Below are 27,842 nucleotides of genomic sequence, written 5' to 3'. Positions count from 1 at the left end.
CAAAGCAGTAAAGAGTTAGCAGAAGATACTGAGGAGGGATTGTGTATGTGCACCAAATGATATTTCATATTCTCAAATGATAATGCAAATGTCCAGCATGGCCAAACTAATACAGTACATGAGATCTTCATGATTTTGTTGCCTCACTATTTTAGTTCTTGATTTTCATATGTTTTAATGCAATTTACAGTACATAAGACATACACATATTCCTGTGGTAAGTAACGCACAACTCTTCTTTCCTGTCCAGATTAAATATAAGGTGTTTATAGGAGACTCTCTTTGAAAGCTATGTTTTAAAAGCCAGTGAAGGGCAATGAATGAACTAGCGGTGGTCCTACACTGCTCGAAATATCTATGTCCAGATTTTGGAAAGGAAAAGGAAGTAATAAATTTTGCTTGAACTCACCACACGTTTTAATTGCACAGAACTCCCAGGGGGTGTTAGGGTCAAGAGTGTAGCACCATGGTCTCAGCTTGCCATCAGGATTGCGGCAGTAATTATCATCAAAGCCCTTGTCAGGATATCTGCAAACCACAATGAGAAACGCGTCAGGGAAGTCTTCCTGGCAACACTGCACTGCCTTCTACAAGGTACTTAAAGGACAGATTTCAGCAGAGGCAAACAAGAACTGGTTCCAATTAACCTTGGGTCTGATCCTGTAGGATGGATGCAAATATGCTTTTAACGCTGTTAAAAAGTTAATAACATATAAACACTTTCCAAATCTGCAGCAGAATCAGACCTCCACTGAAGGGACTCCCTGCTGTGCTAATGCACAGGGTACCGGATAGGCTAACTCCACTAATTGCTAAACTCTTGCTCTTGTGTCTGTCAACTGATGACCAGACACTTAAGCCACTCATTTTTTTTTTTTAACAGACCAATTAAATGTGGATTATCTAAATACTGCCTGCCATGCCGGACTCATTAAGAAAACAGGTTCTTCAGTGCAACAGCCCTGGGTTCAAATTGGAAGCTTTTTTTGGGTAGCCTTGCTACTAATGATAGCTCCATTTTTGTAACAGAGCTCATTTTTGGTCATGCCCTCATTTCAAGCACTGGGAGAAAGAAGGAGAAAAATAAGTAAATAACTTTCATCTCACTTTATCTAATATTGTGCTATATTTAAATGTTTCCACAGTCCTACAGCCATCACTGACTATCAGACAGATATCCAAGATTTGTAGTTTTTTTTAATATAAGTACATGATACTAACATCTGTAAACTTGAAGGAGATAAATGCATCAGGTTGGGTTTTTTTTCTCTAGCGAATACAAATTGTCTTGGCCTTCCAGTTTTATTGAAATGTGTTTGCAAAAGAAACAAAAAGTAGATTTGCCTCTGAGGGAAACCTGAAAAGTATGTAAGAGAACAATAAAGTTAACTACTTGGGAACCTGAATCCATTTACAACTGCAAGCAGATGTGCTTCACAAAAGCAGATGAAAATATGATTTACAAGTGTATATTTTGGCTAGGATGCTTTGTCTGTCAAATGATCATGCTAATTTTGACTCATTTGCAACTTGATCTCCCATTCCTTAGGAAAAGTCAGGTTCCTTCAACTGTACAAGGGACAAGGATAAGATTTAAGTAGAATTCAAAGAAAACATAAAGAAAACCAAAATGACAACAAAACTACCAAGGAGAAACCTCACCAAACTGGGAATTCAATGGAAGTCAAGAACATGGTAATTTCAGATCTAGCAACAGTACCCTGTTTTCTGCTAGGTGTAAAACAAACTGTAAAGAACAAGTTGTGTCCAAGGATTTCCCAAAAAATAGTTAATGGGCTAATAATACAGCAGAAAATTATTTGGGTTTGGCCTATCAGTGGATCAGTGATGAGCCTTGATGCTGGTGGAGCATGTTTCATGTCAAATAGTGTGGAAGGTGCATGTTACCACCCAAGAGCCAAGGTGAGTCCAGGAATGGCAAAGTATATGCAGTCACAGCTTACAAAAAGCATTCAAAACAGCTCTTGATGTAAAGAATTCGTGTTCTAGAATAGAAATGTCTGTCTTTGCACTGATTGCTCCATTCTTCCTAATATTATATGGCATATTCCCACAGTATATTAAATATGGGTTATTTTAAACTTATTGGGTTATTTTATGTGTTATTAAAACTTAGGAAGAGATGTTCTTCCAGGATCAAGCTTTGTGTCATAATGGGATGGTGTAGTGGCTGTGAGCTGTGTCTTTTCACCAATGAGATCTACTTCTCCTTTTCTACAGCAAAACCACACTTCCCAGTCAATGATTCTTCCCCCAAGATTAAGGGAGGTTTCTGTCTTGCTTCATACCCAGCAAGCAACAATTGCTATAAAAAAGGCCAACTAATACCTTTAAGAAGCAAATATTAACAATAAATAACAGGGCTTCAAACTGTTCCACACAATTCAGCAGTGAGGCTATGCAGGATTCTCTGAGAGCTGTCTCTTTGTTGTACACACTCCTCCTTCCCCAGTACGTCTGGGCACAGACCCCTTTCTTAGACCTAAGAAAGAGCCTGAGGTGTCAAAGATGATCTAGAACTCTACATAGTTCTGTTTTTTCCCCCTTGAAACATCAGTAGCTGTACTTCACTGCCAGAACTGAAATGAAGCATGAAGATACATATCTGTTGTCAAAATCAAGACTTTATCTAAGTTTCTAGAGAAAATGGAGGAGAGTATTAGCCAAAGAGATAAAATTTAGTCTTTTTAAAGACACAGATGCTGATCTCCAGCTCTCCTGGAAATAAAATGAAACTTAGTATCTAAAGCTTTTCACCAATATTTCATTTCCCTTTTTTTTTTTTTTTTTAATGACATGTAGGACTGGAAATTTGATTTTTTTTATAAAATAAATTTTCATACAAGAGATATGAATTAGTATACATCATTAGTACCAGGGTACTAATAAAGCGATATCTGCAGTTATTCACTTCCTATGATACACTTCAGCACTACTTTCCCCCATGTAATAAATATTTTCATGGGATGTTTGAGTTTGAGCAGAAAAGGGCAAAAAACTTTTACCCCTTATGCTGCTCTATGCCCAAGACATTATCCTCAGTGGTCTTCCTTCCATCCTGAGGCATAATTGTGCCAGTGAGGAGAACATGGGAGAACATAAGAGAACTGGAGTTTCAGAATATATTTCTGCATCCACTAATAGCTGAAAGTGGGCCATGCAGGAGCTGTTTGGGGGAATTCCTTCTGCCTGCTTCAATCACATCTAAGCAGGCAGCAAGCATCTTCAGTAACTGACCTCTGAGGGGAGTAAATGTAGAATAATTCATTGAGGTGACAGAAAAGTGAGTTGTATTTACCCTGAGCCAAAAGCACTGTCCAACAGCACATAGACTGGTGCATTTGGAAAGATTACCGTCTTTATTCCTTTTCTTCATGAAGCCATAAATGAAAGTAGGTTTAAATCTGTCCAGATAATCCTTCCTGGTTTACAGGTTATTTATATTACACCTGGATGATATACTATAAGTGTCTCTAGAGACTGCTATATTTTAATGGGTCATTTGTACCAGACATTTTCTCTTATTTTCAACTTATATGACTATGGAAAAAAAAAAAAAAAACAGTTCAGCAAACCAAAACTTTCAACATTTTAAAAATGTGGTATAATTAAAGTATAATTGCTGCTACTTTTAGTGACTGTTCACAGAGCTAATTAGCATCAGTATATCAGAAATATGCTGGACTACATTATTCTTCTGAAAACCCACTCAAGTGAGTTCAATCTGGATGGGTTGCTTTTTGATTAAAAAAAAAAAGCATTTTATTACTGTCTGAAAACTCTCAAGAAGATGCTCTCAGAAGGAATTATTTCAAAGAAGAAGATGATTGTTCGTAAGACTGTGGTTAGTCTGAAAAGTTATTTTGCAAAACAATTAGAAATTAATGGAAAAAAAGAAATTTCCTCCTGACAGTAAAATTATTATTGTTTGTACCCATGAGTTCTATAAATGTTTCACTCCAAAGGAACAAAACTGTTTCTGTGACTTATTCTAGAATACACAGTAAGTGCACGGCAGAACTCAGAAACAGATTATCTTCAGTCCCACTCTGCTAATACAAAATATTTATTGTGGCAGAACAATGGGATAGACTGCTATTATTCATGAAACAGATTATCCAAGCCAAGGGAAAAAACAGATTATACCACATAAGCTCCAAAACTACAGATTCTCCATATTTTGCTGAATAATCAGGCTTTCTAAAATCTACCAGTAGCCATACCTCTATGAATAAAAATAATGCTTTATTTGGTGAAACACTTTAACATACAAAAAGATACTTTCAGTGGAAGGTCTTAATCATTCTGGTTTTGTTGATTCTTGCAGTCTTTTCCTGGAAGTTAGAATTTATTCAAAACAATATATAAATGGATTTAATCCAAAATAAAACTAAAATGAAACTGTAGTCCAGTTTAAGATGAACAGAAATCCCCTCCTGTGTGGCCTAACCCCTTCCTACCCCATCCCTCCCACAATACTTTCAGAAGTGTGTATTATAGATGACCCTTTGTAGCTGGATGAATTTGGCCCTGTAGGACAAACCCTAACAGGGATGAAATTTGTCTTACTATTTCTGACTCAGCTTTTGGCACTGTGAAACAGTGCCTAAATTAAAAAAGAAAAAAAAAAAAAAAGAAAACAAGTCTAATAAAGAAATCCATGTTCATAAAATGCTAAACAGAATGATTAAATCCTTTCCCAGGGTGAATAAACAGATGTAGTGGTCAAACAGTTCAGTCAAACAAATTGGATATTTAAATGTGATTATATGGAAGGTCACCTATGGCTTTAAAACTGTTCAATATTGCAAAAAAGGAGGATACTGTTATTTGACAATATCGGAAGTTTATATTCATCAATTCTGTTAAGAGATCTAACAAAAATTTATGACTTTAATTCATTATTTACTATGTGATTACTTTAAGGTATTTAAGCTGACTGCAGCTGCATACTAATATATAGAGAAATATTCAGAGGTTATTTATTTATTGTCAATGACCTAGTGTAGATAGGAAGGAATTTTTGATCAATTAAAGCAGTAGCAGCATTAGTACACCAGTCAGGCATGGGATGTAACCAGAACTACACAAAACAGCCTCCTTTGTCCATCCTGAATCTCCATTGTGTCAGTAGCCAGCCTACACCAGGGGCCAGGAGCCCAAGCATCTAAAACTGGTGAACTCCATAAATTTCAGTTGAGTTAATGCTAGATTTGCTCAGCTGGTTCTAGAATGTGTGTGATTTTCAAATTATGACCACATGGTCTTGCTTGGGGGTAGGAGCGGTTACCTCTCTGGACGAAATTTGTGCTTGTGTGGTCTCTGAAGATCCCAGCGCTGACACTCCTTGCCTGTCTCGGTATGATCCATTGGCCCTCTATAACTCTCTCCATTGCAGGTCATGCATTCAACTAGGAAAAAAAATAGACACTAGTAATTTATTACACTGATGACTTATACCACAAAAAAAAAACCCCAAACAAACACAAACCAAAATAAAACAAAACCAAACCCCAAAAAACCCCAAAACCAAAACCAAAACCAAAGAAATAAAAAAACCCAACGTGTCCCTGCTCTAATATAATGATGCCGACCTAAAGAGGTGTTAAACAATTATATATTTCTGTTGGATTGGTATGTGTCATGCCCATTGGAATATAATTGTATCTGTTAGTGCTAATCCAGATGCTTAAATTTTATATCATTTTATAGGACGCTTACAGTTTCGAAGCAGGTAGAGGGGAGCTACCAGAGGCATTCATGTTCCTATCAGTCTTTTACTAGTCTTACTTATGATTAGTACAAGAGAGAGAGCTAAGGAAGAAGTATTTTTTAAAGGTGATATTATCTAATCAGCACCATTTATTTTTCTAAATCACTCTAAGTCACAGTATAATTACAGGACAAGTTTAAGTGCAGAATATTGGCAAAATCCCAATTTCAGTGCAGTACGGTATGTTTCTTTATATACCCAGCACTTCCAGCTGTGTATGATACTGTATCTTTTTGATGATAATGGTTTTTGGCAGCTTAAACTAAAATACATTTTCAGTCCTGGTTTGGGAAAGTGGGTAGGGGGCATGGAGGAAGAATGGTCAAAAGTTATCAAAGGAATTTGAAAGCACTGTTAAACAGAATTTAGAATGAAAGGTCTGAAAATATAAAACAAATTCACCAGAATTAACTGTAGAAAAACTTCTTAAGTAATCCCTAATTACAGTAATTGTAAGGAAGGATCATTTAGAAAATACTATTTTAAGGAATTACAGCTATCACAAAGCATCAGCTACCGAAGTCTTCATCTTAAAGTGAGCTCCAGGTGAAATATCCCATTTGCAGTTCACATAAGTTTATCTTTAAATGATAGATTTTAACAAATTCTCAAGCTCCGTGCAAATTATTCTATTCCTACTTCTCTTCCTCTCTCCCTTCCAGTCTCCCTCCCTCCCTCCTTCCCTTTCCTTTTCCTTTCCTAAGGGCAGCATAGTTATTGCATGTAACACATTAGCAGGAAAATTAAAGGAATCCTATCTTGAAGATTTAAATAGGTTGATTGACTGGAACTGAATTGACTGATTAGCAAGATATAAGAGCTTAATTTGGAGGTTAACAGAACTTAAAAGTCAACAAATGCAATGGTGCATATAAAGTGTCTTTCAAATTCTGTGACTTGAAAGTCAAATGGGGTTGGATTTGCAAAGAGTTATGCTTATTTACAGTATTAATTCAAAAAGCAAAATGCCTGCTTATCTTAAGCTTTCATCTTGTAATCCAGTATCTATATTTTCATCGAAAAGAAGACGAAAAGCTGATTTTACTATGGAATGGCACTGGATGATTTTATCATCCAGTAATACTGAAATTGTAATGGATTCACTATGGACTAGACAAGCAAAGAAAAAGGATCACATTTGTGTGATCAGCACAACTTCATTGCTCAAGCTCCTCCATAACCTGAAAAAAGCTGCTGAGCCTGAAAGCTTCCAGCATACTGGAAGGTTACAAGATCTCCTCTTCCTCTAACAACTTCTTTTCTTGCTATATGAGTTACTCTCGTTGAGAAATCACCTATTCTTTCTCTAAAGGCCATGAGCAGGTGATTACTGGGAGCTCTGTGCAGCTGCTGTCAGCAGAGCAGAGGCAGCTTTCTGCAGGAGCTGTGCTGGGTTACCTTCTGAGCAGAGGGGGATGTCACAGACTTCGTGGCGCGTCTCTGGACTGGTGGTGAAGCACCACGGGCCTCCCTCTTCCCCTCGGGGATTTCGGCAGTAGTTTTCCCTCAGGTCTTTTCCCCGATAGCTCGAAGGCAAAAAGCTAGTTTTAAAATGACAATCATTACAGTATAAGAGCATGCAAAGTTTGGGGTTAATCATACTATTTTTACAAACAGTTAGAAACAATCACATTTCTGCTTCCTTCTCCCTCCACCCTGTCTAAGCAAATGCACACACCCAAATATCTGTCCGTACACAAATACACATCTTCAGTTGGGATTACTCAACCTAAATGGCCTAAATCTGGGACAATTTGTCTAGCCCATAGCGTGCTTGAGAGCATCTTACTCCCATCCCTCAGCTGTCCAGAGACAACTATCTAAGGCAGAGCCAGAGGCAGTCACACACTCCCTGTCAGCCTGCACTGTATTCTCCTTCAGGAGCTCTGGGTGCATAGGGGCTGATTGGGTCAGTAGCCAGGTGAGGCCTGTCTTTCCTGTGCATGTTGGTACATACAACAGGTCCAGCTGGGCTCAGAGCTCACCTACTATGTGAAACCCACAAGCAGAGAAACTTCTTTGCATCCCTGGTCAGGCAGCAGCAAGAACTGATCATCAGCAGCATGCGAGTGTGACCAACTCTTTGCTACAACTTGCTGAGTGGTTTTCACTGCCTGAAATCAGGTACTGCTTTGTATTTCAGCACGAGAGAATTCCCCAGATGCCATTTTAGCTGTTCTTAGCTAAAGAATGTCCATGTTCACTTAGCATGTTCCTTCATGTTCTGCCACAAGCCCCGCTGTTGTCGCCTTAGGGTCTGCTGCTTACAAACCCACTCATAATGGCATTGTATGTGTTCAGACATTTTACAGCACCCCAGCTCACTTATCATGTCCAGGGTCAAGGTGTTTTCTTCTCAAGCATCTGTAAAAGTATGTGTTTAGCCATGTCATGCACGGTGACACACACACACTTTATTTACTAGAGATATATAAATATTTACACATAAAAGCAATGCTAGCTGATTTACCCCACAAAATAAGGATCAACTAACCCAATAGTAAGGAACACAACCCCAGAGCTGGTCTGTTCAATGCCACCTCAACACCTCATGACTACATTCAGGCTACACATTGCAGACAAATCCAGGGCATTTCTCTAGCAGTTATATTGCAGTGATACTAAACAGTAGCTAAATCTCTGGAGGCTTCAACAGGTACTGAAGCAACATTCTTGAGAGAGGAAAAGATGAGTTGCAGTAAAGATCTTCCAGAAATGGAAGAAAGGGCCACTCCTAAAACTGATGATTTAGTTAATCTCCATTAGGTAAGGAAAGAAAGAAAAAAAAAGCCAAAAACTGATGCCAGTAAGAGTAATGATAAAAACAGATTCAACCACACAAAAGGTGTGGAAACTAGCCAAAAGTCTATGAAGCACTGGTCTGCTCTTTGACCATTTCTCTTTGAGACCTTTTTACTTTAGACTTTTTAATTTGAAACTCCATAAGAATCTTAAAATCTGTACTAGGATGGAGATGACAATAATAGAAAGCAGGGTTTTGCTGGGAATCTCTGTGTTCTGATGGAATGCAAATAAATAAAATTATGACTTGCTAGATTGAAGCAAAAATTTAAAGTTTCAAGATATTTCAATTCTTCCTAGAAGTATAATTAAAATCATTAAAATACATTTCTCCCTTAAATATGAAAAAGGCATTTATTTTCCAATGGCACATTGTGATAATCAGCTGTTGAGAAAAAGTGACTTACAAAGCTAAGCCTTTTGCACTAATAAGTTCCAAACACACCACTACTGTCTGTTTCTTCCCACCTCCCTCATGTCTCTGATGATGAAATCATATTTTCTGATGTTGAAAAACAAAATTAGCATGCAGCCACCTCATTTATCCGGTGACCTTTTAAAAATTAAACTTATTGCACAAGGCAGGAGAAGAGTCACTCTCATAAAATTCATCATAGAAGAGTGGCTGTCCAAGTGCATTGGATAAAACTGTGTATGCTTTGTATTAAAATGCAATTTAGTGATAATGTGTGCTATCCAGACACTTTCCTTTCTCTAATTATAAAAGTCACATGTATATTATGTAGAATAAATGTTCATTTTTGCTTAGGTTATAATGATTTAGAATTCTTTCACTTCTGAAAGATGAAGATATCTAATTCAAGGTGTTGAGTCTCAAGACGTCATTGCTTTGGGATCTGGTGGTATTTATGGTATGCTCCCAGTTAAGAACAGGTCTGGTCCCAAACTGAAGAGCAGACACTGCTGTCTATATTGTAAGAGCCAAGTCCAGTAAGTCCAAGCCTGAGGCTCAGCTTTGTAACACATCATAAGAGGACAGAACTCAACTATCCTTTGCCTTTTAATGTTGTTCCAAGATATCCTCTTGCACACTGGATTGATTTGGTCAGGACAGGACTGAGCAGTGCACAGCCCAGCTCCTCACCAGTGATCTCCAGTTTGGCTCCTCCCAAACAAATTGCTGACCCTGGGAGTCTGGAGCAAAAGGCAGCAATGTGGATAGCAAGCTGATGGGTGAAAGGACATTTTGGTTTTGTCTCTTAAAGTTTTATTATCTACATGGTTAATGCCAGTACAAAAAAGTTTAAAGAGAAGTGTTTAAAGAGTAGACCAGTACATTGTAGTGCTTTTTACTGGTTTCCGGGAACATTTGTTTGGGATGAATCTGTTTTTACCATTACTCTTACTGGCTTCAGGTTTTGGCTTTCTTCTCTTTTTCCTTAGCCAAAAGAGTTCAACTAGATTTCCTCTCAAGGTGCAGGTTTGGCCTCAGTTTCTCACAGTACCAGATCCTACTTTGAAAAGATAAGTCCTGTGCATGCTCCCTCAGTCTTTAGCTTGTATAATCTGAAGGGAAGGATTTCAAAAGCCCTTTCCATGGATTTGTTACCTGGCCAAAGTGCTCCATAGAGTTTAACATATTTCATAAATAACAGAGAATTGACAGTAACTATGCAAAATATGCTAACAATATTATACACTAAGCAAATAGGTGGTCTACTATCCCCTGCTTCCTAAAAATGTGGTTTTCAAAATTGCTCATTCCTTGGGAGCCAGCTAGAAAACAGTGATGAACTTTCAGACCCTGGGCTGAAATAATGCAGATGTTTTGTTTCTGCCAGTAGTTAAGAGATCAAAAGGATAGGTTCTTTTCAGCTGAAAAGAACCCCCAACACAGGAAAGAAAGAGATACAGACACACAGGCTGGCATTAGGAGAGAACTTTTTGCAGAAAGTCCAAGATAAGAATTTCTGGGATCTGGAGAATGGCATCTCTTGGAAAAAGGCAAGAATATACCTAAGAGATTTTGTTGTCTAAGGTTAGTTTTCCCATAAATTCTTATGCTTTATGGAAGTTGTCTGGGCACCATTCCCATTGTCTCTGCTCCTGAACTCTTACCTGTGCTCATGGGGGATCATTGAATTCCAGGCCTGACACTGGATACCACTTTTTGTAACAGATATTGTTCCTTTATAGTCTGCTCCTTTTCCAATGATACAATTTCTGACATAATCTATTGAAATAAAAGAGAAGAAAATGAGGTATTTGGTTAATGTATGAAAAATTAAAGCTCATCTTCTGCTTTCACATAAAATATTTATTACCATTTGCCTACTTAATTCTTCAAAATACTGTTTATTTGTTGACATATATGTCTGTATTTTTTTTTTCCAAATATTGAATACCATCTGACCCCAAAAGGATCCATTTCAATGTATCTGATTGAAAAAACTCCATGTCTGAGGACTTATGTATCTTACTCATTAACAAGGTAAATAAGAGCAATATTAAGTAATAAATGGTAACTCATACAACTGAGCTGCTCCGTAGTAAACTGAAGTACAAAACTGAAACTAGTATCTATGACAGTAGGCAAGTATGTAGATTGGAAAACTGACCAACAGCAAGTAAGTAGACAAATTTGCATGACAGCAAACTCAGGATATGTGTAAATAAAACTGTAGGATACAGCTTTTGAAATGCATAAAAGCATCCATGCCCAGGATGTTTCTACAGCCAAAAAAATCACTGACTGACCTCAGGGTTTTTTTTTCCCCTCCCTAGCTGGGAAAACAAAATCAGTAAATAAATCAGTTACCCTTCTTTTCATACAGATCAAACGCATGGTCTTGCTTCTTTCTCACACCATTTGTCAAGCTGTTGAAGGATAACCAATGGCACCGTTTTGTAACTCTGTCATAAGCAAAGGCCCTGCAAAGAAAATCTGGATGAGAAAAAAATCTCTGTGTGGTTTATAATAATGACACATGGCCTGCCAAGGAGCATGCAATGACATCAGATTTATTTTTACTGGGAAAGTCAGAGAAACAGTCCAAATTACTATTTAAACCCACAACTTTGCTGACAAGAGCAAAGAAACAAAGAAATTAAATTGATGTGGTCATTACATTAAATACCAGCTTGGTTGTTCACACTAATCTAAGAGTTCCCTTGTCATTAAAGATCTTTATTTTAAAACTTAGATAAATGTGACTGAGACAGCATTTGTGTCCTCAGTTATGCTTCTCTCTGGGAAAAAAAACCCATGAAGACTAAAACATCATCTTTGCTATCCGTACAATATGCCTCTGAAATAGTTAAGTATCTCACACTGATGGATCAATGAAAATTCAAGTACAAGGAATCTGTTTCTTGACTAGAACAACAGAAATGTTTAAAAACAAGATTAGTTTTAGTTTTAGTTTTATCAATAACATAAACTGTGATCGTGTACCTAGAATTTTTCCATGCTCACTTTTCTTTTCTTTTTTTTTTCTCCTATTTTTAACTGCTTTCTAGGAGTGAATACAATGACTGCTGAATTGACTAGATATGGAGGAGGGCAAGAAAGAAAAACAAAACCACAGAGTAAAAACACCTTCTTTCAATACTTGAAATGAAAAGCACAGACCTTTTCCTCCTATAACAGTTCTGAAAGGATAGCATTTAAATATAGTAAAATCACAATTGACCACCTTGGAGGGGGCAACAGTTATTCCAATAAGAAAATAACAAAAAAAAAAAAAAAAAAAAAAAAAAAAAAAAAAGAAAAGAAAAAGAAAAAGACTCCACAGGGTTTTTTTTTCTTATTTTTTTATTTTGAACTAAATAACAAATAACTATTATTTCCTCTAGCCTACCACAAAATCTTCATTTTTTCACTCATCCCATACCTTCTGAGATATTGTATTCTGATCTGAGAAGGCATTTTAACACTAGGTAATAATCAAGAATCACACAGACCTCTTACACTTCTTCCATACTTTAGCTATGCCATATTCTTCAGCACTGCATCCTTCAACAAAAAGTTCCTTGATCTTATTAATTCACCATACAAGCTTTCTGTGTGAGATCTTGCTGGCTTCAGTTAAAAATGCTACAAGATCCTATCCAATCTCCCCTGTCTTCTCTCTTTCAAACATCTTCTTCATTATCGTTTCCATCACCAAACAGATTTTTCATCCAACTGCTCTCTACTCTGTTGACTCCAAGTGTTTCCAACCTGCTAACCTTCATCCCTCTGCCCTTGTGCAGCCTTCTGTTCTCTTCTGGCTGATTCTCAAATTTGAGCATATCCAAGTGCCGCTAACTCCATCACTCGCAAAAATATCTTTGACCTTTCCTGCCTTTCCAATTACATTCTGGTTTCTGCTCCCCCCTCCTAAAGTGGGAATGCAGAATGCACTGTTTACAAACTATTTGTTCAGTTTTTGCCTTTCAGTTGCCTTTGGGTTTCTTTCCAGTTTGGCTTAAACTAGTTGTGCACATAAAAGTTTGTAACAATCTTTTCTTGGACCCAAATCTGGAGGGTTTTTATACCTCCAAAATCAACACACTTGAGCAAATTCTTGGACTTTCTTCTACTAATACTGCCGATCACAACAATTTTTTTGATTTCTCTTTGTACTGAGATAGTCTGTAGATTTTCTTACAGGTACTGAAATTCTGTTGTCTGTACCAAAATTCCTTCCTGGGTAAATACAGACACTCCAAGCAGATAGCAAAGGATAAGACAGTGACAACTTTGCAGCTAAGGAAGGACACACCTACAAAAGTCACCTGTATAGTAAATAAAAGAGTAACTGAATTGTTTTTTTTTTCATCCATAGGAATTGTTTTGGGAAAAACTCCAAGGATGACTGTAGGAAAAAGAGGGAGTAATGGACTGCTGAGGAGGGTGAAACAAAGGAATAGAACAGTTCAGCAGGAGCAGCAGCTTGATAAAACTGATAGGGGAGGAAGAAAAAGAGGCACAGAGATTTATGAAGTCAAAAACACAGTGTAAGTGAATCTCAGGAGTTCTTTGATGGACAGCATTTGTGGAATAATGTTATGAAAAAGAAACAAGTCTAGATAAAGATCTTGTAACTCAGCTGGAAATGAACAAGATCTGTGCAAGCATGACAGCAAAGGGAATAGAGGAAATATCAGTCCTGAAAAGTTACATATATTAGCTTCAACAAAAAAGTGTTAGAGTTAAAACCATCAAGGATTAATGATTAAACAAAAAAAGCCTCAAAATTTACTTTTATGTGACACAGAAACTTTTAATGAAGAAATAGAAAGTTGTCTTAATTTACCCCTCCCTCCAGAAAATAAGGAGTACCTGAACCTTTACAACTTCGTAGTGCCTGAAATCTGCTACTTTTACCACTTTCTGGCAAAAAAAGAAACCTAAAACTGTTCCTGCTTGTGTATCTCAGTGCACAGGCACAGATGTTGTTGCTCCCAGTACTATTTTCACAATTATGTTACAAAGCAATTCCATTTTTAATTCTTACATGAAGCTTACATACAGAAAATAAAATATCAGTGCTGTGACCCAAGTGATGGAGAACTCCTGCATGGATATGTAGTATAAGAATAAAGCCATGAAAATGTCAATAAACATAGGAAATTTCAAGTCTCATATTTCAAGCATTTAAAATGTCATTTTGTGTTACTTCTTATTTTAGAATGCTCCCACAGCAGGCAGGAAGCTAATTGGCTTTCATTTAAGTTGGCAACAAATTTCACCTTGTAGTAACCATGTGTTGGTATGAAGTTAAAGACTGGGATCCCAGGAATAAAAGGGAAACATTAGTAAACACTGGATCCTTTAAAAGGGAACACATGAAAAATGTGTGTTTACAGTAGCATCAAAGAACAGTTCACACTACAAAAGGATCCATATGGGGCCAAAAGGGAAACCACAAGAATGTTCCGAGACCCCCGTAAAGAGAATCCCACGTACTCTGTGCATAGTGGTAACACAGGCAAGATCTCTTCACCTATACCTCTACTGCTAAAGCAGGTTTTTAGCACCTTCCCTGCTGAAAGCCCACCAGGGAAAACAGAAATTCAGAGAGTAAGTCATCAGGATCTGTAATTCTGCTCCAGATCCAGTGCAACGTAATTGCATGACAGATTGCCATTCTGTTATCTGTGAGCAGGGCTTTTCCAAGCTGTACTCTCAACAGTCTCTCATGTCTCCTTTATATTGTTGTATTGATTCATTAAAGGAAAAATTGCCCCATAAGATATCCATCAGACACTGCCTCAAAAAAAAAAAATCTACAAAACATGAAAACATTTTAAAAATTCGGAGAGATTCTAGATTCATTTTATTATAAAACAGAATAGACACATATATTAACTTGCTTTTTATTTTCAGAACACAAAAGATAGCATCCAGAGCAACTACAAGTGGCTTGAGAAAGTTTTCCTAAATGATGCTAGAATATAGAATTTTTGTTTGCTTTGAGTTATCCAGAATTTGTTTTATACTGTGATACTTAGTTTTGCAATGCTCCTTGCTGCTGCTCATCAGAACTCAAGTATATCTTCTGTATTGAATACAACCTGATCCTTTTGGCAATGACATCAATGGAAGCCCTGCCAATAGGGAAAGGCGTGGCTTGTACCAGGTGAAAAATATTAGTGCCTGGAAAACATTTTCTATCTGAAAAAGTTAACTCTGCTCATTATTTACACATATAAATAGTCAGGGTACAGAACAATACAAATGAGAACTTGCAACAATGGAATTAAAGGCTTAAAGAAGAATTTAATCACAGTTGAGAATCTTCTCTGTCAAGGGAGAATTTTTGTTGTCACATTTCATCCAGCTTCCATTTGTACCAATTGTCAAAACTGTTTTATATTTCAAGTTCAGGCTCACATTTAGCCCCGTACTCACCAGTACAGAAGTCATGCACCTTCTCCAAGATCTTCTGCAATGCCTTTCATTGATTGCTAATGGTCTAGACTAAGAGAGGCCAGGGGAATCATGTAAGTCTAATACGTCAGAGCAATGATAGTGATTTGTTCCAAAAAATAGTAGAGAGTATGTACAAGGCAGACAAGTGATCAGCTGCATGATGTGTTTCTAAGAGACAGCAGATGCTGAAGGATAGCTATCCACAGCCCAGGTTTGATTCCATTGTATCAGATTCGCAGTACTTGCCAGTGAACTTCGGCAGGGCATGTATCTGTGCTCCATGTGTGAGGGTCTCATTGATTTCAGCAGGAGTCATGTGCAAAGAATGAAGACAGAATATGGTCTGAAGTGGTGCTGAAACACTGCAGCTGTGATGTGTGACAATAACAATTTTATAAGAGACATAAAATCTCAGAAATGTTCACCTAATGCTGTATTGCAGCCCAAGTCATCAGCATATTGACTACATTTCTTCCGCTATATTGTGGAAAAGATTACAGATTGGACAAGCTACCAAGACAGAAAACTCAGATAAAGCCTCAGAAAAGACTGACACTCTCTGGACAGGCAGAGCAAGGTCACTGAAATCAAAAATCAAAATCTTAAAGTTGTTTTTGGTACAAGCTACCATTGATGACAATTACAGAGAAACCTTTGATCAAAGGCTGTTATTGTGTTTCCTTAGGGAAAAAAAAACAAACAAAAGAGATACATAACTTACTTGCAAGTGAAGGAAAGGCCCTTGTTCCTGCTGCATCTCTTTGCACATTGCTCTGTGGTATTTAACAGCTTCGTTTTTACTTCCAGTGTTTTGTTTACTTTAATGAGCATCAACTCTCCTGTTTTTTTGAAGTCATGAAGAGGACTTCTCTTTTTGCCTTTACCCTCTAAAAAAGAAGTGAAGAAGAAGAAGAAAAAAACCACAACAAAATAAAATATTGTTAAGAAGAATGGTGAGATTAAGGATGGCATTAGATACAGATAACATTTTCTAGGAACTATAACATCTTCAGAACCTAAAGCATAGAGAATCTTACAAAAAAAGGGTATTAGCATATACTGCAGATTAATTGATTATTTTAGACAATGACTTCCTTTTTTAAGGCCAAAATAGTAAGAAGTATAGCAAAATCAGTTTCAAATAAAGACTTGGATAATGCTGTAAAAGGGTAAATGGAAAATTTCTCACCCTTTGTAAATTTTTTCAGAACCTGCAAAATATGCCCAATAATTATCTGAGATCTTGTAAATATTTCCATTAAAAGCTCAAGCAAAAAAGAGCATCACTTCATGAATGCAAAAAGCAGTTCTTAAAACAATATATTTATCACAAATTGTGAAAATAAATGGATTCTGGAAGTGACAAAAAATAATCATTTGTCCTCTCACTGCTCCAGAGAAGTCTCAGTGTGAGTGTTGTGTCCAGTTTAAGTGTGACTGAACTAGAGTTGTTAGCTCACAGAAAAGATTATAAGGTCAAACAGAGGCCATAGCATGGAAACAGTCTGCAGTGTTGCAAAGATTCCTGCAAAAATGAACACAGTGATTTTGTTTCCATGTTTCTATTGAAAAGCCCAGAGGAAGAGGTATTAAATGGAGGGAGGAAGATTGGCTATAGATGTTTGGCTAAAGTGCAAGTGGAAAGGTCTTTGATATCTACAAGAAAATTCCAGAATTTTCCCAATATTTATTTATATTTTTACTTTGCATTCCATGAAAACCAGTCTACCAGTGAAGGCTATTCCATTGTCTCTGAATGCAGATGAGCACATCTGGAGAGTAACATTCCCTATTCTGTCAGTTGAGTAACATAGGGAGAATAAATTGCCCTGTGGATCTATTTCTCCTATTTCACTCAGTGAACCCAGATGATCTTTCTGGATTAGATGGCTTATCCATGTAAGGTTAGGTGAATAAATTCCTCCTTAGTTTACAGAGTAGATAATAGTATTTTCCGTAACTTCTTTCCATGTAACTGTATTCACAGCTGTCCTTTAATTTTTCTCTACAGACTCTGCAACAATAATAGAGCACAAATGCTCAGGTTCAATTTATTAAATTTATTAAATTTTCCAATAGATAAAACCTCAGCCTGAACATATCCTCATGCATGTGCAGGGTGCACTTAGGCCAGTAAAGTTTTGCTTGGTGCACTCTGCAGCAGTTCAGAATAACTGTAAATTGCAATAGCTGAGGCTCTGGAGGAGTTACTGACAGCTCCACGCACTGGGAACCCAAAGAGGGCTCAGGGGTGTTCCCTTTGAAGAACCTCCATCCTGCTCACTGGGTTCACATTTTCACTGGATTCAGCTAAATCACACCTCTCAGTGGTGAGTTATCCCTAAAACACCTAGAAATAGCACAAAGACATCTACATTAGATCTCATCAATCTTCGGATTTTAAAAAAGAAGAAAAACAAAGGAGTAGAATATCTCTGCTATAAGATCCCTATAAAATAATCTTCACCCCATCCTCCTTTCTTTCTTTTTGAACTGATGAAACTAAACTATGCTACTCCCCAGCATCTAACAACTCACAACTTTAATCCCAATCACAAAAACATTAAGAAAATAAATTATTTACCTTTAAATATGCCTATTATTATTATTATTATTATTATTATTATTATTATTATTATATGAAGAAGCTTTGGATTAAAAAATCAAATGCTAATAATTTTGGTGTTGTGTTAGTGACCCATATCATCTTTCTTAAGCATTTTCAGCCCTCTATTTGTGAAGTGCACATGCACCCAAAATGAATCACTGCTTAAAGGAATGTTATGGTAATGTTCTCATCTTAAGGATCCATATCCTGTTACTGGAAACAGTTGTGTCTACATTGAAGCTGCTTTATTTTTTGTTATACCTGTGATAGAACCAAAGTGCTTCAAAAAGGATTGCATATGCCCCTTAAGTCAACCACAGAAAAACAAATCTTCCATAAAGCTTTTGTGGTGTATTTCTCAATCTATTAACTTCCAAGACATACTTGTTAGTTTTATGTTGTCTTAGCCAAGACTTTTATGTCAAGTGGTGGTAAGAATCTGTAGATAAATATCAAAGTGTTTTCTTTCAGTTCCTGATACTAACATTTCCCATCTACTGATAAGTGTCATTATCTTAATTCCCAAGATAACAGCTTCTTAAACTCACCAGCCAGCATGCAAGAATATGATTTAAAAAATCAAGAAATTCTGTTCTGACTAAAAAATATGGTACAGAGTTCTGCTTTTTCTTTTTGTCCTTCTTTTCCTAGCAGTTGTCCAAAGAGGATTATGGGTTTGATCTTGCATTTAGCAATTCATAACAGCCTGATTTAGTTTAGCTTTCGAACAACATTCTATGTCTTGCCTATAATCCAAGAGGCAAAGGGCCAAGTGCATCTGTGGTGTGACTGTTAGAAACATCAGAATAATGCAAAGCACTACTTGAACAATTCTCCCAACAAAATATATAATAATAATATTCTTTTTTGTCAAATTAGGTGCCTTTATTAATAAAATGTTAACTCAAACATTATCTTCTTAGCCATTCTCCACATTAAAGGTTAGTATGCAGTATGCTATAATAATGCAACTAATTTGTGATTGCCATTCATTTCAATTTTTTAAACTTTGAGTAATCAGGATTTCTGCTCATTTTGTGGGCCATGTCTTCTGATGTTTCCTGTAGTTTCATATCACATTACCAAGGAAGTCTGACATTCCACTTAAATTTGAAAATATTAGCAGCTGATTCAAACACAAAGGAATCCAGTCAAATATGAACCAACATTTTTTTCTTCAACAGAAACAACCACTAACTAAAAATATTTCTTCAATCAACTTTAAAAAAATCTTCAAAAAGTGAGTGTGGTGCCTTTTGCTGTTCCTTAACACGAAGCTGAATAGAAAAGAGAAGAGCTCAGTCAGTACCCAAGGAAATGGGAACTGACACATCTGCTCTAGTAGGGTGCAGCACTGGACAAGTGCTCCATATCTCATATGGGATTTCCATTGTCTCCCTGCTGGTGTTCCCATTTTCATGAAAGACTTTAAATATTTACTTAAGAAAAGAGGTACCTCACAGGGAAAGACATTTACCTTACAGCTACAAGGACTCACCTTTCAGTTCCCTAACTACCTTTTCAAATGAGGTTTCTGTACAATCTTATCAGAAAAGAATCATTGACTGAGAGTGATATAGGGCACCTGGAGGAAAATATTTCCAATAATACCTTTTTTTGGAGCAGTTCCAATCCATGAAAAATAATCTCAATAATCAGAGATAAAGAATACTGACATTCTACAGCATTTTTGTAAAAAACCTCACCAACGAGTTCCAGTGTCTGTATTGTAGAACCTGCTTAACTTTAATTTATTTATCTTTATACAAACCAGAACCAGTAATACAGAGAACTATGAGCAATGAAGGCCACAGTAAGCAATAACATAGAAAGACACTTTCTTGATTAACAAGAGAAACTGGTTTGAACTGGCAAAGGTGTTTGTATTTTGATCTCTCTTTCTCTCCAGGTATTCTGTAATCATTGGACTGATAGAAAAATTACAGCAGTATAGCTTCTTTTCTCCCTTCTGGCTTCGTGTCCCACACCAAAAAAAGGCTTTGGGCTCCCAAACCACTACATCTCTCAATTCTGTAACTTGATTATGCTACATATCTCAAATTAAAACTTTTACCTCACAGAATGCAATTGGTCTGATACTGAGCTATATAAGAATACAGAAATTCAGTAGTTTCAGGTTTTTTTGAGTTCAAACACCTAAGCAACTCACATTTTACACCCTAAGGTCTTAGTCTGATCACAAAAAGTATTTGGTTTTGCGTTATCAATTTAGTAGTAAAAAACCTAATACAGCAAATACAATACCATTTTTGTGGCAATCAAAGTAACATACAGGGTGTCATAGGGCCCGAAGATCACCTTTGCTCATTATAATGAGATCAAAACATTCCTTGTATTATCTACAGCAAAATTTTACAAGAAGATTACCTGAAATGATCTGATTCATTAGTAATCCCTTTCTCCTTCTTCCACCACTCCAGCTTTTTCTAATAAAGATGTACATTTTAGGCTGCAAAGCTATGGTCTTACAGAGCACAACTAGAGCTTACTTGCTGCCTCCCCTGGAAAAATTTCTACTTCTATGGACTTGTCACAGACTCTACAAATCTTTTATTAAATACCAGTAATGATGCACTCAGCATGTCAGCTTCCAGGGTTTCCAAATTTCACTCTAGTCTATGCAAAAGTTGGTACTTTCTTAAAGAAACACATCTTTCAGCTATGTGGGGACCTTTTATAACTTCCAGTTTTTAAAGAATATAAACACTCATCTAAAAGCATCACTGTTCTTTGTTTGTCAGATGTCAGAAGTAAACTAAATCTATGGGAAAATAAATGAAGAAAATGAAGATACCTGAATTCCTTAGACTAGCAGATGCCGTCAGAGAACTGCAGGAATCAACTACAGTCCTTCCAAATGGAGAATGAAATACAAAATAGCATGACATGAGGAGAAATAGTTAAAATAGGGAAATTGTCCACATGCTGTGCAGGAAGCACAGAGAAGCTGATGATTCAAAATATATTCCAGTGAAGAAAAATGGTCATATAAAGTGACACAAATATTTCAGAAATATAAAACAGACACAGGTGCTGTCATTTGTATCAACTGGCATATTAGATCTCTGTTTAATATTTTGCATCATATTTGTAATGAAATTAAGCCATTTGACCTTGAGCAGTTAACAGATGGACTAATTAGAGATTGACTTATTTGTGTTATAATTGATAACCAGGTCAGAATGCAAAAATGAGATTAGCTATTAATTTAATTTTGCAAACAATCACCACTGCAAGATAAAAAAACCTGGATTTTCCCACTAAGCTAAAAAAATTATGAGAGAGGAATATCATGTGATTTAATACTTGGGCACAGGGGGTGGGAAATCAGAAATCTACCATCATATGTAAGATCTTTAATTTAAAAAAATCCCCAACTTTAAACACACCTGAAATAAATGTAGGAAAGCACAGTTCAATTCAGTAAAAATATAAAACATTTTATCAGGGGACACCATACTTGACAAAAAATGCACAGTAACTTATATTCATAAGTTTCTGAATGGGAAAAAAAAGTACAAAGCAAAAATCTGCAAAACAGTGTATTATCATAGTGTCAGATATATCAAAGCAGAATGCTTATCTCAGTATAAACATTGACAATTTAATGAGAAAATAAAAACAAAGCATGTTTATGTGCATAAAATGGCATTTAGCAAAATGTGTAAAAAGGAAAAATTAGTGAGTGGGCTTTGAAAAAAAGCAACATTTATCATACATGGGTTGAAAACACAGTGAGGTGTTTAACTTGTCTATAAAATATGATAGAAGGGATAGTTTAATTATATTCAATAAAGTATTTCCAAGACAATACTTTTTAAAGGATGTAAAACATCCTTTAAATAGGGTAAACTCTATTCTGGTGTGTGCCTCAGTATAATAGCATAAATATACTGGCTTCATCAAGAAAAATAGAAAAAACAAACAAACCCAATCTTCACCAGATGGTGAAAGTAGATGTACTAAATGCTTTTGGATACAACATGCTTAAGTTAACAGTGTGGTCACAGAAAAAAAAGAAAGAATCTTAAAGGTGAATGTTGATACTAACATCATTAATAGGATCATCACAATATTGTTATCTGTGTGAACCATTGGAAAGCACTTTTTCAATAAATACATTAAACAATTTTGTCTCTTAAATCCTGTCATAACAGAGTCACTCTGACAAAAAGAATTAGTGCTCAACATTTCTAACTTACTTTCATTTACTTTGACTTTTCCTTCTGCCTATTTCAGTATCAGAAATATCCAGATTCCTGGCTAGAATGCAAAATGTGAACACCTTTTCCAAATGACTTCTCATTTGGAGGGGGAAAAGAAAAAAAAAATGAAGAAATGCAGATCAACAAAATGAGAAACTGGAACAATCTGAGTTGTGCCCAAGAAAACAACTTTGTAGATTGGATAGGCTTAAAATGCCAGATTAAGTTTAATGTGGTTATTTATGTAAAACAATAATTTGGCGTAAAAGAAGTTTACCAGCCATACCCATAAAATCTGCAGTCAGCTGTATAGATGGAAAGTCACCAAAAGAAAAGCAGCTGTCCAAGGAGGCATCTCTAGCTTGTCAAAACTAAACAGTTTCTCAAATGTACCTGGAGGATGATGTGAATATATTAACTTCTGACATTTATTTTCTTGGCACAAGAGCCTTATGGGGGAAAAAAACAGACAATTTTTAGAAAGTAGTTTGAAATACATATAATTATCCATACGATATCTATATATAATAGGTAATTATTTCCGTATTTCTACATTGGCTCTCAGTCTAGTTGTTGAGCAGATTCAGGAAATGCAAAAAGATTTTTTTTTTGGCTTTGCATTACCACTCACACCCCACACCCACATCCCCTTATTAGCAACTGCAAAGACTGCCATGTAACTGGGAACCCAACTTCATGTTTATGCTAAGTCCTGCCTTTGGAAACCACTCCTATGGTCAGCATGAAAACTCAAGGAGCTAAGGATAATGCTAACAACTGATAGTATATTCTAAAATTGGATGGTAGCTGCAAATGGACAGATCTTTTCCTTCCAAGAAAAGGTTATCTGCTCAGCAGGATGCTGGGACCCATTGGCAGAAACAAATGTGCTGCAGTTTGTACTCTGACTGTATCTAACCTCTGGCTAAATTACTGAGAGGATTTTCCCTTGTAAGATTTGTCCTCTTACACACTGTGCACAAGTACTAAATCCCTACCATTTTCCATGGCATTCCACAATCTTTACAAGGAGTTGGTGTCTCCTTCAAGGCACCCACCACGTTGTGCCCTTTCCTTTGTGATGGCATCCCAGTCAACTGGAATTACAGGCATGCAGCAAGGGGTAAAGAGAAAAGCACAAGTAGACAGGGCAAGGATTGGGCAAAACAAAGAATGACAGATGGCTGAGGGCAGCAAAACAGCCCCTGTGAGGAGCGATGAGAGCCTTGCTTCATGTTGTATACATAAAAATAGTGCTGCTGGCCAAGGCAGCGAGTCATTAGGAAAAGCTGGAGCTGAGGGGGAACAGAGGGAGCAGCCAGTCCCCAGCTGGGCCAGCAGCACTGAGGACTGCCAGGCATGGCTGGGCTCATCAGACAGCACATGGGTGGAGGCCCACAAGCCACTGAAAACTACAGCTAGATTTTGCCAACACGTTTGACTAATCTGGAGCATGTTCCCAGCTCTGCTTCACCACAGTGCTGCTTTGCATGTAGGTATTAACTACATGCAGGAACAGCTGTACAACCCTCTGGGCACTGCCACAAAAACTGACAGGAGAAGATGGGGTAACAGTGGGGATGTCCTCACCCCTCCTTCCCAGTTTTTTTAGCTGCCATACTTTCTCCACGGCAAGGTTCAAATTTTGCTTACATTTTGGCAGTTGTCGTACTATCCTTGCTTCCCAAGTAAGCATGGAGAACAATCCTTTCTCACTTCCATGATCAATCCATTCTCACCTCTGTGCTGCCTTCCAGTCCCTGCCATTCCACTCCCATCTTAATGCTGATGGGGAGAAAGTGAAATTCCAACACTCATCCAGTACAAGTAATTGTAAAACATTCAGGGCAATGCTTCTTTCCTCCACATCATGCTTTTACTCAAAAAGAGGCCCAGTTATCCTGGTTTTAAACCTCCTTGGAAAAGTTTGAAATACTTAAGTGGCAAACTAATGTTCAGCATAAAGATCCAAAAGGGAGATATTCTGCTCTCTGAGGGAGACTGCACATTTCCCTTCCAACCCTGGCCTCCGTTGAAGTATTACAATAATGACAGATGAGCTCCTCCAATAAGAGGCTTTCCTTTCCTTTACTTCAGTGGTCAATTTTCCAGAGTTTTATGCAACATTTTAATCTCATGTCTTTCAACTCTATATTCTCCTGCTATGTTGCTTATGAAAATGGCATTAATAGAAACAGAAAATCTGTTAAGCAGGGTAAGTGCTGTATTACATGTGAGAGCAAAACAAGCAGCCCCTGGCACTGAGCACCAAAAGGATTCCATTAAACAGAAGGAATACACTCTTCCAACTGGCACAGTATCATTTCACTTTGTTGACAGTATATAGTATAATGATTATCTACAGCTGGGATGGGAAAGTATAAATCACATTAATTTTTAAAAATATACTTAGCTATGCAGACCACAGGAATACACAACATTCAAAAATTGATTATGGCTATGGGATTTGATTTTTTTTCTTTAAGTGATAATTAGATATAGGAACTAAGAGCAACTCCCACATCTTCATTAGCAACTTCTTCAGATCATCCAAACTACAGAATGTGCTTTAAATAAATTTGAATAAACACACTTGTCTGACAGTCATCTCACAGAAAAATGTATCTTTAATTTAAATAAATCTTTAACATTCACTCTTTTGTGACATGTCAATCTACTTGTTGCTTTGATTAAAGAGTCATTTTTAGTTTCATTAGATGAACATTATTAAAGAGATTCTTCCCAAGAATACTGAATAATAAGAACATTTGATCAAGAAAGAAAACTCCTTGATAAAGTTATTAGCCCCAGATTAATTTCTTTGTGCAAGTGACAGAGACTTACAGGATATTGGTAATGACTAGGCAAGCAGTCTATAGGAACCATGCACATTTACCTTTCATCAACCACGGTCTTATCTTTTATATATTAAAAATAAACTCAGAAAGTGATAGCGTAGACAGCTTGCTGACATTTAAATTTCTTGTGTTTTCTTCACCCTCTTTTTTCTTTACCCCTTAATATACCCCAATTGTATTAGTCAGCAACTTCTGTTACACAGCACATTGTCTTTGCACAGAACTTAGGGCATGGGATTACAAACCCAGAATATTCATTCACAGGAGAAAGTAAATTCATCATTATGTACATTTGAAATCAGATTTGACAGAACGTACTAGAAGTATGGATGTGCAGTAGCAACAGACTTCTCATGTTTTAATTCTGTTTTCATCCTTTAGTTTTTTTTCATATCTGAAAATAATCATATGTAGGCAAATCCTAATCTTTCTTAAAAACATCCCAGTAAAAGGAATCCAACATCCCAAACAAAGACAACATATATATTTACCAAGCAATAATTTTCAGAAATGATCCAGAAATTTGGATTTTCATAAAGAAGCAGCACAACTTTCCCTTGCCTACAGTGTAAGTATGCAGACACTTTTTTTGAAGATCATGTATGTTCAAAAACAAGGTAAGCAAAATGGCAGCACGTGGTAAGAGTGATCTTTCTTGCCAAGAAGGCAAACAGGATTAATTAATATTAAGGAAGGTGTGGGAGGAAAATTAAGAAAGGCAGGGCTGTCAAGAAACTGTCACCATGAGACCTGGTCAGAAAACAAGTCCTACTCTGAAAAACTCAGAAGTTTTGGAAATCTAATTTTTTTCCTCATCAAGGTGAACCATCCACCCCTAAACTGGAGAGCCCATTGGTTAAGGCACAGCCCTATTCATCAGCCCAGTACTGATACAGGCAGTACAGAGGGTGTCTCTCAGTCTCCCTCTCAAAATGTTAGATAGATCCAATATTCATTGAAGTTGGTAACTAGAGACCAGCACTAAGAGCCAACAGCCAGGGACAACAAGGACTTTCTCTCACTCAGGAAAAGCACCCTGTCCTACCAGGAGACCAAAGCATGACCTGGCTTTTTATGAGCTTGGCTATAGACTTGTTGTGTACCTTTGGCCCATAGAATAAAGTGTGTGTGTGTGTGAGTGTGTCTGCAGTGTTTATTTTTGATTTTTTTTTTTCTAACTAGCCCATCATTTGATGAGCTTCTGTCACAGGTGAAGGTTTCTCAACAGCAGGTTACCACAAGCTATTAGCAGTGTCTCCTGCTGCATATTTCTCTGTCATTTGATTTGAGGGAAACAAACCAAGGAAAGTTTCTCTTTAACAGGAATTATTTTTGTGAAAAGTTTTGAAGTATCAGCATTTTCCAGTAAAAGAAACCCAAAACATTTTCTCAGAAAATTCCTAACCAGCTCTAGTCATCACTTTTCAGAGAAACTGCACGTCCAAAAAATGGAAATTCCAAAGTACGTGGAAAAGGAGTTCAGGAAAGTTTAGTTTCATGGTGTCTGTATCTCTGTGTCACCTGCTAAAGAATGCATGTGAAAACAGTATCTGCAGTGAGCAGACTGAGCACAGAAGCTGTAATGAGATTGTTGAGCATCCTACAGAACCACACTCTTCCTTGCAGGGGGAGGAAAACAACAGGTTTTACTGCATGTGATGCTGCCAGTCTGTTTTTGACTTGCCCACTCAGGTCACAAATATTCCACTTTGAAATTCCATTTCAAAATATTCATTTTTTTAACTAGAAAGCAGTTATATCTTGGAAGCCATCAGCATTCCTTGCCATACTGTGCCTGATGCCCTCAGATATTGCCCCAGAAGCCAGCTGCCACGGTTCCTTGCCCTTGCTTTGCCCACTCCTGGCAGATTCTTTCCCTGAATTGTGCCTGTCCTTTGTTTCTGTCTGTGCAAAGGTCTGACCCTAACAATGTTGCCGGAAGGAAGGAAAGGTTTGTAGAAACCTTTACAAACTTTTTTCCTTAAACGTCTTCCCAGAGGGCCAATAGAAAGCACAGAGTTGGCTCTTCAGATAACCAGTCCAGGGGGGACACTTCAGGAAAGAAATTCAGCTAAAGAGCATCCAGCACTTGATTACTTATTGTTTGTTCCTTGCCCCCCCTCCAACTCCCGGATTTCAGCGGGAACATCTAATGAAATTACAAGTATTTCAGTCTGGAAATAGCACGTTCATGCTGTTGAACTTCAGCAAGGACATTCCCGTTCAGCAATGCACTATCCCGTGCTTTGGGTATTCCTTGTCAACTTCTGTTATTTAACATTTATTCTACCACTGGAAATTAAGGACACACGGTCGCGTCCTGATAACGGCCGGGAGCACCTCTGGGCAATGATGAGCTTTTCTTTCCCCTCTCTCCCGGTTTCCAGCTCTGCCAGTCCTGAGCGAGCCCCGCGCCCGACTCACGCACGGAGCAGGCGGTGGGAGCGGCGGCCCCTCCGCAGCGCCCGGGACGGGACCCGCCTCCCGCGGGGCTGCGCGGCCGGAGCGCGGCTCGTCCCGACCGCCGCACGCTGCGCTGCGCTGCGCTGCGCTGCGCTGCGCTCGGCTCCGCGGGCGCTGCCCGCCCGCCCGGCCCCGCAGGGTGAGGCGCTGCCAGCCCCACCTGCGGGCAGAGACCTGCGGGCAGAGACCTGCGGGCAGAGTCCTGCGGGCA

The 27,842-nt window shown here is 37.5% G+C and overlaps 1 protein-coding gene across 3 annotated transcripts in view; it reads right to left on the bottom strand.

Annotated features, from left to right (window-relative positions):
* The window catches only part of HGF (hepatocyte growth factor), a 54,198-nt gene that overhangs the window by 25,887 nt on the left and 469 nt on the right, over positions 1-27,842 (bottom strand). For 2 of the 3 annotated variants that reach the window (XM_068189577.1, XM_068189579.1), the window contains exons 2-7: positions 16,198-16,363; positions 11,376-11,488; positions 10,676-10,790; positions 7,193-7,335; positions 5,312-5,432; positions 410-528 (exon numbers count right to left, since the gene is read on the bottom strand). In XM_068189577.1, coding sequence (XP_068045678.1) covers positions 410-528; positions 5,312-5,432; positions 7,193-7,335; positions 10,676-10,790; positions 11,376-11,488; positions 16,198-16,363 — 777 coding nt within the window. The remainder of the gene's footprint in view (positions 1-409; positions 529-5,311; positions 5,433-7,192; positions 7,336-10,675; positions 10,791-11,375; positions 11,489-16,197; positions 16,364-27,842) is intronic. The other variant, XM_068189578.1, reaches the window with a different exon arrangement.

This window comes from Anomalospiza imberbis, chromosome 5, assembly GCF_031753505.1.
Source record: "Anomalospiza imberbis isolate Cuckoo-Finch-1a 21T00152 chromosome 5, ASM3175350v1, whole genome shotgun sequence".
NCBI lineage: Eukaryota > Metazoa > Chordata > Aves > Passeriformes > Viduidae > Anomalospiza > Anomalospiza imberbis.
This window is presented reverse-complemented; position numbering and strand designations above follow the sequence as displayed.